The sequence below is a fragment of the Calidris pugnax genome, unplaced genomic scaffold (genome assembly GCF_001431845.1).
Source record: "Calidris pugnax isolate Ruff unplaced genomic scaffold, ASM143184v1 scaffold25, whole genome shotgun sequence".
NCBI lineage: Eukaryota > Metazoa > Chordata > Aves > Charadriiformes > Scolopacidae > Calidris > Calidris pugnax.
The window spans coordinates 7,944,709-7,956,600 of record NW_015090805.1 but is presented as its reverse complement, the minus strand read 5'-3'; the positions used below and the strand labels follow the sequence as shown (position 1 = coordinate 7,956,600).

The 11,892-nt window shown below is 44.9% G+C and overlaps 1 protein-coding gene across 3 annotated transcripts in view; it reads left to right on the top strand.

Moving 5' to 3' along the window:
• Window positions 1-152: 152 nt before the first annotated feature.
• The window catches only part of IFNGR2 (interferon gamma receptor 2 (interferon gamma transducer 1)), a 19,588-nt gene continuing 7,848 nt past the window's right edge, over window positions 153-11,892 (top strand). For 2 of the 3 annotated variants that reach the window (XR_001411490.1, XM_014938150.1), the window contains exons 1-6: window positions 153-595; window positions 4,674-4,800; window positions 5,315-5,496; window positions 7,451-7,596; window positions 9,023-9,161; window positions 10,216-10,367. Coding sequence is in view for 2 of the 3 variants with exons in the window: in XM_014938150.1 (XP_014793636.1) it covers window positions 166-595; window positions 4,674-4,800; window positions 5,315-5,496; window positions 7,451-7,596; window positions 9,023-9,161; window positions 10,216-10,367 (1,176 nt within the window). In the remaining variant the exon portion in view is untranslated. The remainder of the gene's footprint in view (window positions 596-4,673; window positions 4,801-5,314; window positions 5,497-7,450; window positions 7,597-9,022; window positions 9,162-10,215; window positions 10,368-11,892) is intronic. The other variant, XM_014938151.1, reaches the window with a different exon arrangement.

Here is an 11,892-nt window from a genome sequence, read left to right as displayed (position 1 = left end):
CTTAATGGCGAGATTTTTTCTCACATCAACCGCACACCATAGGCGCACACGCAAAACCCCTGCGCCTCGCCGGCCCGCCCCACACCGCATGCGGTGGCGGCTGCGGGGCCGGGCCCGGGGCCAGGGCCGCGCCACAGCCCGCCCTGCCTAGTCAGCCCCGAGCAAATGGCGGCCTCCAGGGGGTCCCCGCCGGCCGTTGGGGCCGTTAGGGCCGTTGGGGCCGTTAGGGTCGTTGGGCTCGCGAGCCCCCGCGGCCTCGATACCGCCCGCGGGGCTGAAGGCGGGGCCGAGGGCGGGCTCTGCCTCCCCCGCCGGCGGGGGTGGAGGCGGAGCGGGGCCGGGAGGCAGCGGCCGCCCCGCTCCCCCGCCAGCGACGGCACACCGGGGCCGGGCCGTAGGTGTGAGGCGGCCCCCGCCAGGCCTGCCCGCCGCCGGCCCCGCTCCTCAGGGACCGGCGAGCAGGCTCTGGCGGCGAGCGGGGCCGGGCGGCGGGGAGCTGCCAGCTGGGCCATGCCGTGTCGGGCGCTGCTCCTCTCCTCCTCCCCCTTCCTCCTTCTCCTCCTCCTCCTCGGCTGGGTCCGGGCCTCGGGCGCAGGTGGGTGCCGCGGGGCGCGGGGGTCGGGGCTCGCCGCGGCCGTGGCCGGCGGTGCGGGGCTGGAGGCTGTCGCCCGGCCTGCGCTTCTCTCTGCGCCTCCTCCGCGGCGGCCTTCCGGCCCGGGAGGGCGGCGGAAGCCTGCGGGGCGACGGCCCGGACTGGGGTGGCCTCGGAGGGGGCTGGGGTGGGGAACAGCGCGGCCGTGCGCGTCCCCTGAAGCGGCGCCGGCGGGGAAAGCGGGGCTGTGGCGGATCTAAACTCTTTCCTCGCCCCGCCCGAGCCTGGCCTTCTGAAAGGACACGAGTCCTGGTTTCTCTTGCGGATCCGGGGGTTGCTGCTCCTGGAAAACCTGCCGCCCTCCGGGCTGCCGCTGGTCGGTCAAGGCCTGTGTCTGGTGAGCCCCACGGGGCGCTCCGGCTGCTCGGGGGGAGCAGCTGCCGTTCCACTCCGTGGCCAGACTCGTGAGTCCAGGTGCCCGTGTGTGGGTTTGGGTGAGCCGGGGGGGACCCGCTGCAGCCGGTGTAGCCCGGTCTCATCCCAGCAGCAGCTGGATTGCCCAGCCAGCTGTGCCCGTGTTCGGCTTGTGTGTGGGGCCTCCCCCCCGCCTCGGCGCTCTCTCCCTGAGGCACGGTGCACTGTGTTACTTCTGTTGCAAATGGAGGTGCTACATGTTAAAATCTGATGCCAAAAGAATCGCTAGCTGTTGTCACCTCTCCCCACCTGGCCACTCGTGTATGCTATTCACCTTCTGCAGGCTTTGGTGCTGGTCTGACAACTTGAGAAGCCAGTTCAGTACACTGGAACAGCAGAAGTCGTAGGATCATAGAGTGGTTTAGGTTGGAAGGGACCTTAGAGATCATGGAGTTCCAACTCCCCTGCCATGGGCAGGGACACCTCCCACCAGACCAGGACACTCAAAGCCCCATCCAGCCTGGCCTTGAACACCTCCAGGGATGGGGCATCCACAGCTTCTCTGGGCAACCTGCTCCAGTGTCTCACCACCCTCACAGTAAAGAATTTCTTCCTGATAGCTGATCTAAATCTACCTTCTTCCAGTTTGAAGCATTACACCTCATCTTATCACTACATTCCCTGATGAAGAGTCCCTGTCCAACTTTCCTGTAGGCCCCCTTCAGATACTGGAGAGCTGCTAAAAAGTCTCCCTGGAGCCTTCTCTTCTCCAGGCTGAACAACCCAAACTCTCAGCCTGTGCTCATAGGAAAGGTGCTCCAGAAACCCCCCAGGCTTCTTTTTTCTGCCATTTAACAAAATGATGTGTTTTAAGGCTGCTGCATGGGAAAGGATCAGAAATCGTTCAAGAGCAGGAATGGAGGCTGTGAAACCAATGGGTAGGCCAGCATGAGCTGCTTTCACTTACTGTAACTTGTGGCTTCACACTCTGCTGTGTGAAAGCTCTGACTTGTGGCTTGAAGGGTCACAAAGTCTCTGCATCAGGAAAAAACAATCTGAGCATTGTTTGGCGGATGCTTTAAAAGAACCAATTCAGCGAGACCACCTTCCAGACAGAGAGAAAGGGCAGGGCGTTGCTGCCTTTCCCCAGCTAAGGTAGTTTGAGTTTTTCTAGGATATTTGCATATGTAGGTGTATTTTGTTAGTTTGGATCCTACAAACTAATGATCGTTATGGATTTCAGTGTGTCATTTCAGAAATTTAAGTGACTTCCCTTATCAAGTTGACATATCTAACTGAAATATGAATGTGTTCCTTCGGCATGCTATGAAAACAGCTCCTCAGTGTGGTAGTAATAGATTTGATAATTTTTTCAGTGTTTTTGAAGCTGGTAGAGGAAATGATCTGGTTTTGATATAATATAAGGTTAATATAAGACAATATTATAAGGCAAAATAATCAGTGTACAGTTTTGATTGAGGAGATGAACCAGCTGCCCTCATCCTTCATTGCTTTTGCCTTTTTTTTTTTAAGAGGGAAAGGAGAGAAGAAAAAGAAAATGCTAGTACTTCTGTTTCATTCTGACAGCTTTCTTGAATTTTGTAAAATTAGTTTGTATCAGATGACTGAACACACAGATTACTGATGGTGTGAGATACCTTGCCACGTGCCAGACCAGCAGTGAGAGAGCAAGAAAGAATGTGCATGACTGGGAAGTGAAAACTTTTCCTGAATGCAGAAAAAGTTGCTTAGTGGCCTTTAAAATACAGGAGACATTAATAGCTTAGGTAGTATTTGTACCTGTAACCATTACAGGTTTGTAATGCTGAATGATCCATCTGAAGTCTAACGCAATGTGTTTTTACTTAAGAGCACTACTCAAAAGCTGAGGCTAAGAAACTAGTAACATACCTATTTAAACCTTTGAGAGCCTAACTAGTTATATTGTATTTTGGACTTAGAGTTTCATGCAACTTTCTGAAGATATGTATTGTCTCTTTCCTGTACATGGAGGATGTTAAGGTCCTGGCATGACGTCTCTTCTGAAAGCACCGTCAGCATCAGTGTGCTGTTTAGTGCTGTGTAACAAAATCAACTGTAGAAATCAAAAAGAAAAAACTTTTTAACTTTATCCCTAAAAGGCAGGGGCCAGAATTAAGCTTAAGTGCTTGATCTTCTGGTCTTATTTATGTAAAAATAAGGAAACTGTATCTTAGGAGACTACTGTCTTAAGAACAACAAATTAAAATCTTATCATGTGGGATATCATGTCATGATTGTCCTTGAGCTTAGGACCTGTTGACCCAGTATGTCTAATGGTGTAAGTGGATCACTACATAGGCAAACGCAGGTCAAGTGTAAAGGAAAAACTTTCCCCTAGGCAGGCAGTGAAGCCATTGCCCAGCAAGGCTGTGGAGGCTCTGTCCTTGGAGGTTCCGGGACCTGCCTCGAGAAAGCCCAGAGCAGCCTGGCCTGATGCCCTGTTCGGGGCAGGGACTTGTACTGGAGACCTCCCAAGGGTCCTTCCAGCCAGGGTGACTGCTGTTGTCAAAAGTGTGAGGCTTTCCTGGGTTTTAAGGCATTTGATAAGTGCGTTTTCCCATTTTCCTTACCTCAGCCTAATTGCAGTAATCTTAGTCTTTTTCATTTAGCTATCCCAATTCCTTGCTGTTGGTCTTCTTGTCTTTCAGTTCTGTTATTTGGTTCTCCAGCCTGCTCTTTTGCCCTTCTTGCTAGCTAACAATCTCCCTCCAGCTGCTACTCCACTTAATTCCTCATCTGCCTATCTTTACTTCAGCCACCCCCATTTCCCCAGCCCTTGGTTCTCAGCTGCCTTCCCTTCCACCTTCCGCTTGGTTTTCCACCCCTCCACTCCCAGCTCAGTGCCTGGCCTGTGGCTGTGCTCCCGTCTCAATACGTGGCTTCCTCCTCCACCTTACTTGGGCTAACAGGGAAGTGGTTCTTCTCCTGCACTAGAGAAACAACTCTTTGCTCTCCGCTTTCATGTTGCTCGCCTCCTGACAAGCTGCTGGAGAATGCTTGCAGGTCTTTGTCCACCCCCAAGGGTTTATATGACTGAATCCGGGTGGGCATTCCTACTAGCAGAAGGTACACCTCCAGCAGAGGTTTCTGTCCTTTTCGGTGTTGTGAAATCAGTTTAAAAATTGGCAAAACCTCAGGCTTGCAAGTCGAATGGTGTCCTGTGCGTTAGTGAATATTTAAGTATGAGAAGGATTTTTTTTTTTTCCCCCACTCATTTTCTGGAAAGTTTTGGTGAAGTGACCTTGATGTTTTCAAGCAAGTTATCAGGAGCCAGATGGTGAGGAAAAGCATGTGGGATAATGAAACGTGAGGTGCAGACAATTGAAGTAGATGAGCTTTTGTCATGACAGGTGGCTATGGACCTTAATTTAAAGCATCGTGGTGGAGCTGGGTGAGGTACATTGTTTTGTGCTGGACTCTGTATTTTCAGTTTTATGTTCTGTATTGAAAAAATAAAAGCAGTAAGTGCTTTTGTACTGCTACTAGTGCACCTAGAAAGGGGTTGTGGAGGAGGAATAGTTTTGCCTGCAAAGCAGTTAAAAATGTAATATATGTTGCTGGAATTTGGAAACCAAAATTTGCTTAAATGTTTCAATAATTATTTTTATTCCTTTTATTTCTTTAGAATCTTCTCCCCATTTACCAGCACCAAAGGATGTGGTGGTTTATTCCTATAACTTTCGTAGTTTGCTGAGGTGGTCTCCTGTTGAAGTGGATAGAGGCTTGGTGTTATATACAGTCCATTTTAAAACGTAAGTAAATAGTTCTAAAAGCAACGAAACTCATTTTGTTCTAATCCAGTAACGTAATTGGTTTAAAAAACAAAACAAACAAACAAACTGAAAACAAAGCCCCGCAAACCAAACACTACCCCAAAATTAATAATGAGTAAGCATAGAAATGAAAGAATGAGTTGTCTATTACAGATGGTTTATATATATCTGAAAGCAGCTTCTGAAGACTGACAATCTCTTAGCTTGTGATAATGTCCACTAAATTGAGAAAACATCTAAGACCTGAAGAGCACCCAGAAACGTTGCATAAGTTTCCTGTATAATTTTAGCCTTACCAAATTTTGTCTCGCTAGTTTTAATTTTTCCCAGATCTGAGCTGAGGAGATGCAGGCACGGAAAGGGCTGTGGAACAAGCCCCTATCAAAGCAGCAGTTTTGTAACACGTTCTTCTGTTACAGAAATTGTGTACGTGGGAGGGGTTGTGTTTTAGGTAGTTGTGCTGTTACGATGTCCTTTGTGTTGCATTGCACAGCAGGGGGGCCTTTAACCACTGGGATGAGGTGATGAACTGCACCCGTATCACCCAGACTGAGTGCAGGTTGCCCTGGTCACTCAAGCAGCGGCGCTGGACTATATTTTTGCGCGTGAGGGCTGAGCTGGGGCAAGTGACTTCTGACTGGGTGGAAACAGACCCGTTTGTGGCAGAGAGAAACAGTAAGTGCTATTTATGTTTTCGGTGTCTCTATTTCAAAGGAGATGTCTTTGAAAAACAGGTGTGTTGTCTCTGCTCTAGACTTCTCTTGACTCTGTTCTGTACAAAAGCCCAGTGAGAGAACTGGATGTGGTTAACAAAGACCACAAGGCCAGGTGTGTCACTAGGAATTTGATACTACTTAGTTTTTCTGTAGCAGGGTTAGCCCTGCACTCTTTCAACAAATATTGAAAGAGAAACAGCTGAGTTTTCTTGGGTGGTTGAGCATTATAAGAGCTACAACGTGTACTTTGTTAGAGTTTTACCTTTTCTTATTTCACTCCTTAGCACAGCCACATGCACACATACCTTGATTTGTTGTAGTCTGAGTACAAACCGCCTGTTGCTACTGCACAGATCCCTTTTCTGATAAGTATAAACTGTCCTAACTACAGTGTAGGAGGATCAAGGGCACGCTTTAAATCCTGTTAAATGTGTGAACAAGCATATTGTTGTTCGTCAGAAGATCTGCCCTTTGCCTAGCTGTGATTAGTTTCAGGATTAGAAGAAAGTAAATGTTAAGTCTAAAAATACCTCTGAAATAATAAATCCATTCCTCTGCTTCAGTATAAACTCTTTAGTTCAAGTTTTCCCATACCTTGTGAGGAGCAGCGGTGGTCCATGCTGCATAGAGTATCATACCTTCCCTGGTGACTTCAGTCCTAAATCTTGGCTTTTCACTAGTAGTAAAGAGCGTGAGAAATTGCCCGAATCCTGCACTGCATTTTATAACTGACTTATCCATAGGTTGTGATGCAGGTTTGTTTGGGAGTGGGATCCTTTGGGAGTTGGGAAAGCACTGGGCTAATGGCGATACAAGACAAAGGAGAGGCTCGGTGTGGAAGAGATGTTTGTGTGTCAGTTCCTTGAAGGAAAAAAAGGAACATTATGTGACCATTCTCATGTGACCGCCCTCGAGATCGGTTCCTAGACACCAAGACTCTTTTGGGCTGTCCTCTTCCTTTAATGTTTGGATTGGTCCCACTCAAAAGGGGAGCTTCAGGAATTTGTGAGGACACACAGCAAGGCTTTTACAGTTGTACAGCAACAGGAAGGAGAAAGAAACTGAAATTTCTCTACCTATATGAAGATCATGGAGGCCAATTTTCTCTAAAGTAACAGTGGACAGGGCAGGTTCTGTTGGGTTTTTTTGAGATACAATAAGCAATGATTGCATGCCTTGATTATTTTTTTATTATTATTTATTTACTGTTAATATTTACTCCTTTAGTGTGCAAGCAGCTGTTAGCTACTCAAATATTTGCATGAGTGGGGTTTTGTTTGAGATCCTGGAATGCTTTATGAATGCTGATAAGCTTAAATGGTGAAAGAAATCAAGGTACAATGGATAAATGACTAATGATCATATGTGACCTGTGATCACACAAGTCTCTTGTATTAGGACTGACAGTACTTTTATATAATATTTTGCACAATTTAGGCCTCAGAGTACATCAAAAAAGGAAGTCATCATCTTTACCCTATGGGACAAAGCAAGGAGGGGGAAACTATTTATTCCTCTTCCAATCTATTGACCTGAACAGTGTGGGTTTTGGAGAATATGGAATACATAGCATAAGAAAAAAAGAAGAAAGGAGGAGGAGGGGGAAAAAAAATGAAAGAAAATTGTCACCATTAACCACAGATAAATTCAGTTACATTCTAGTGAATATTTACTGATTTTTCCAGGGAAAGTTAACGGGAAACTTTTTTTTTATACTATCTAATTTCACTTATGCTTTCAAGTCTTTTTCCTTATATTTGTACTAAAGTAGATATCTTAAATTTATGAAGTAAATGAGAAAAAGCTGTTGATATTTAGCATGTTTTCTGAGAATATCTAGGTAAAGCTGGAGGCGGTATGATGAGTGGTTCTGCAGCCCAGAGGTTCACTGCTCTTTCTGTGTTTATTTTCAGCTACTATAGGCCCCCCTAAAGTGAACAGCGTGAATGCAAGCTCCAACTCACTTCTCATTAGGGTCACACCCCCTTTTGGATTCGAAATGGGTGACTTTCTTGAGTATCGTGTGTTCTACTGGGAGAACGAAACACGTACTACTAAAGTAAGTAGAATTTAGTAAGTTAATTAAGTAAGAATTCTCTCTGATTTATTTTCTTCATAGTGGTTTTGTGACTAAGAGACATGAATCAGTGTTTCTTTGCAAAACAGCAGAAATGGAGCAAGAGAGCTAATGTCATTTTTTTTCTTCAGCAGTGTTGGTCACCATTTGGAGTCTTGAAAAAAAGTTAGTTTCGTCTTGGCACAAGTATTGCATGTATTACAAAACTTTCAAAAACTTCTGTTTTTTTTTTTCTCCATATAAAACAAAGGTTAAAAGACCCTGCAGACCCAGGGAGAGGATCCACAAAGTGTCAAAAGTGGCTTTAAAACGGCATTTAGATTCCAAAGTTTGCTTAGGCAATTTGGAAAGCTCTGAAGTACCCTTTCTCCTTTCCTGTGCTAGGTTTGTTTGTGCTGGCAGCTTCAGTAACAGGCTGCTCTGGCCTGATGTTGCCTGTTCCTCAGACAGAGAAAGGTAGAGTTATCAGAAACACACTGGACAGAGCTGGGATGAGATCTCCCTGTTTGTATGGAGGCTTAGAGGTGTTGGTCTCATTGTGTGCTTATGCTGTCTGGGAGCCTGGTGATTGTGGTCTTGACAGGCCAGCGTTGCAGGGGAGGGATTAAGATAGACTTTAAAAAAAAAAAAAAAGAAAGAGGAAGAAGATTCACAAGAACGTCATTTTAAAGTCAAATGTTTAAAAAAAAAAACAGAAGCAGAAAAAAATTATTTAAAAGGCCTTTTCGTTTCAAGGATCTTGCTAAATCTGAAACGCCTCTGCTTCCTTCCTGTCTTGCACCAATGTGTATTTTTCTGACACGCATGAAATACCCTCGTGTTTGGGATTCAGACAAGTAGTCATTCTTGTGTGCTGCTGTCGGCCTCACCGAGGCCCTTATCCTAGCCCCTCACTGATTAGAAATTCCCAAAAGACCGTGGTGGCCGTGTGGAGACTGTGGAGGTTTTGCACTGCCCGTCAGCTGTTTTCCTCTTCAGCAGAAGGAGCGGAGATGGTGGAAGCCCTTCACTGACCTCCATTTCCGTCAGCCTCCTCAGATGGTGGAGGCACTTCTCATGCCTTGTTTTTCCCTGCCCCTCCTACGCTGAGCTCACTGCCTGAGCTCTTACAGAAGCTGCCTCAAAGTGTCCAGCAGCAATCAATTTTCATACCTCTGCTACTTGTGCCCTTATAGTGGGTTTTATATGGTCAGGCTCAATTTCATTTAAAGATAATGACTTTTCAAATGCATTCAAGTAGGAAAGTTGAAATATAGTTCACTGCTTCTCTTGTTTGGGAAAGGTGCATTATAAAAAATAAAATCTGTGGTTTTTTGAATGAGAAACTTTAATATGTGGAGGGGATTTGTGTTGCACAGGTCTGTGTTTTTACAGTAATACTTTTTCTTTCTGTGTGTCTTTTGAACAGGAGACAAAGACGAGCAATACACTATTCAAAATTGGAAATCTAAAGGAATCGACACTTTATTGTTTTAGAATTCAAGTAGAATTGAGGCAGTTACTTGGACTGCAAAGTGCCCCAGAGTGTCACAGAACTACAATCAGTGGTATAAATCCGATTTTGTTACTCTTTTTTTTTACATAACGGGATGAGTGTAGAACATGAGTCTTAGATCATGTAACTGGTTATCAGGAGCGCTAAGAGAGCACCACCAAAAGGAGTTCACAATTGTCATTAATGGCAAAATAATATGGACTTTTTCAGTCAGTGACTGAGGTACAGCTGTGTTGTACTCTTCCCCTTGTCCTTTTCCTTCATAAGAAATACTGCTATGGGTACTGCCTTGTAGAGAGAAAATGCAAATAGTTTAGAGGAAGTCATTGAAGAAGGAGATAGAGTTAACTCTTGCAAATCTTCTCCCTCAGCCACTGCCTCCTGCAGGCTGTGAACATCCCTCCCCTCTCTGACCTGCTTCGTTCTCTGACATGTCGAGCTCCACGTTTTTGTACAAGATAAGACAGAGGGTGAGGGCAGGAGAGGAGAGGGCATGTGCAAGATAACGGTTTGTCCCTCTCTTGAATTTCTCTGTGTGACCATGAACACACAGGCACAACTGATCTTTAGCACGCTTTAAACACACTGGAAGACGTGTCGATGAAACCTGCTTACAGAGTTTCTGAGGCCCCACAGGAGCTGACCTCCTGGGTAGCATTCACCTAGTTAAAGTAGTTGATCACAAGCCCTTGAGCTGTGATGTTGGAGCCTGTGATACTCCCTTTGCTGAAGGCAGATGTGAGTGAAGCCCCTGGCATAATGGCCCTTGCTGGCAACTTGAGGGAGGAATGAATTCCCTGCCTGCCCTCTGCCTGCCAGCAGGGATTCCTCCAGCTCTGCATTTGCCATGCAAGCGAGCGTCACAAGTAGCAGCTTGCCTTAGGCTGTGTGATTAAGAGGGAGAGGCTCCTGGGAGCTGGTCACTTCCAAGGGTAATCACAAACCTAGAGTGCATCTATAGTAGGGTTGTGATCTTAGCCTTGGAAATTATGTATTGATTACCAAGTATAGTAAATTTCAGCTTGCTGTATGTTGTTTTACATTTGATGATGTATAAATATGAACCTGTCATATGTATAGAGGTGTTGGGTTTTTTTCTTTTTCAGAGGCAACCAGAGATCAATATGTTATACTATTTCTGTTGGCGTTACTTTTTGTAGTGCTGGTAATAGTTGGTTTGTTTCTTCTGTGGAAATACCGCAAAGCACTTAAATACTGGTCTCAGCCACCTCTAGAAATCCCACCACATTTCGAAGAGGTATGTGTAGACATTTTATATTTCTGCTCCCCTCACCCCCTGTAAAACATGGTGATGATCTTCCAGTGAATATGAACAAAGGTAGTTGTTGCATAACAGAAACAGATATAAATAATTCTCGACTTCGCGTATGAGAAGAGTAACAGTTTACACTATCTTCCACTTTATTCCTCTTTTACTGAACTGAATTATTTTTTTCTAAGATACAAATGCTGCTATAATCCTGTGATGAAACTGGGGTAAGAGTCTCTGTTCCTTTACTACCCCTTGTCTGCCCCTTTCTTTGCTTTATCTAAGTCATCAGGCCTGAAACAGTTGCTCACTTGAAGTAAAACCTTTTGCGTGCTGCAGAACATGTGTGTAGGGTCTACGTCTCTGATTAGAAATCAAATTTGGAAAAGCGAAAACTGATTCTTTTAAGAGCAAGGACTGACTTGAGGACTAAAGACTACCTAGGGGAATGTTCTTGGGCTTTTTCTTTCATTCCTGTAGTTTTAGCAACTAAACTAAGTCATCCTGGGACTTTTTTTCTCCTTGTAGCTCACACATTTCTGTACTAAACAATATTGTTTCAGTCCTGTTCATCTTCCTCTTTTTAGAATTTAAACAGGATGTTGTCTTTAAGGCAAGCTCTTGATTTAAAAGTTCTTGTTGAGCATAAATTCCGTATTTTTAAAAGCTTGTATTTGTTTGCAGTTCTTTGAGGCGTATTTCTTTGTATATATCTGGGTGTCAGAGTAGTCTGCTGTGCTATGGAGTTCTGTGATTGGGGAGCTGTTTCTCCAGATCTTTATAGAAGTACGGGTGAATGAACCCAGACTTTCTGCAGAGTCCTGAGTACATCATTTTCTCTTCATGCTTCCTCAGCTACTACTTCTTTATCTTTATGCATATCAAGCAAAATATATCTCATGTAGGAAAATAAAATCCTTGTACAGTGTACTACAATAGCACAGCACTTCATGTGAAGAGCTTTCAAGAGTAGAGTCTATCATCATGTCTTCTGGAGTAATTGTATTAATCTGGAAAATATGCAGAACAAGTAGATACCCTTGAACAACAGCGAGCCTGGGGTTGGGCAAAACACTGGTAAGAAATGAAGGAAAATCAGTAAATATATGGAGAATTCTTAAAATGCGTATTTCTAAAAGGGATCAACCAGCCTGGGGCTTCTCCTTTTAAAACACAGGAGCACAGAATACTGATTATTTTAAGGCAGTTTCGTATGTATGCTTTTAGATATTCAGAAAAACCACATGCTTCCTCCTTTTACAGAAGGATCTCAGCTTTCAGCGTTTGAGTTACAGGGAGCAGTTTGACCACAGAAACACCTTCACATAGCAAAGCCAACCTGAGGTTCATTTATGTCTTGAATGTGCTCAAGAGGATGTCTTTGAGCTTCCTGTATGAAACATTTTGTTCTGATACACCTGAAAAAAAAAAAAAATCCCTTTTCTCATTAGCCTTGCTGTGATTATGGAGAAAGTGGTGCTTTAATTGAAACTAAGGGTAATTTTGTCCCACA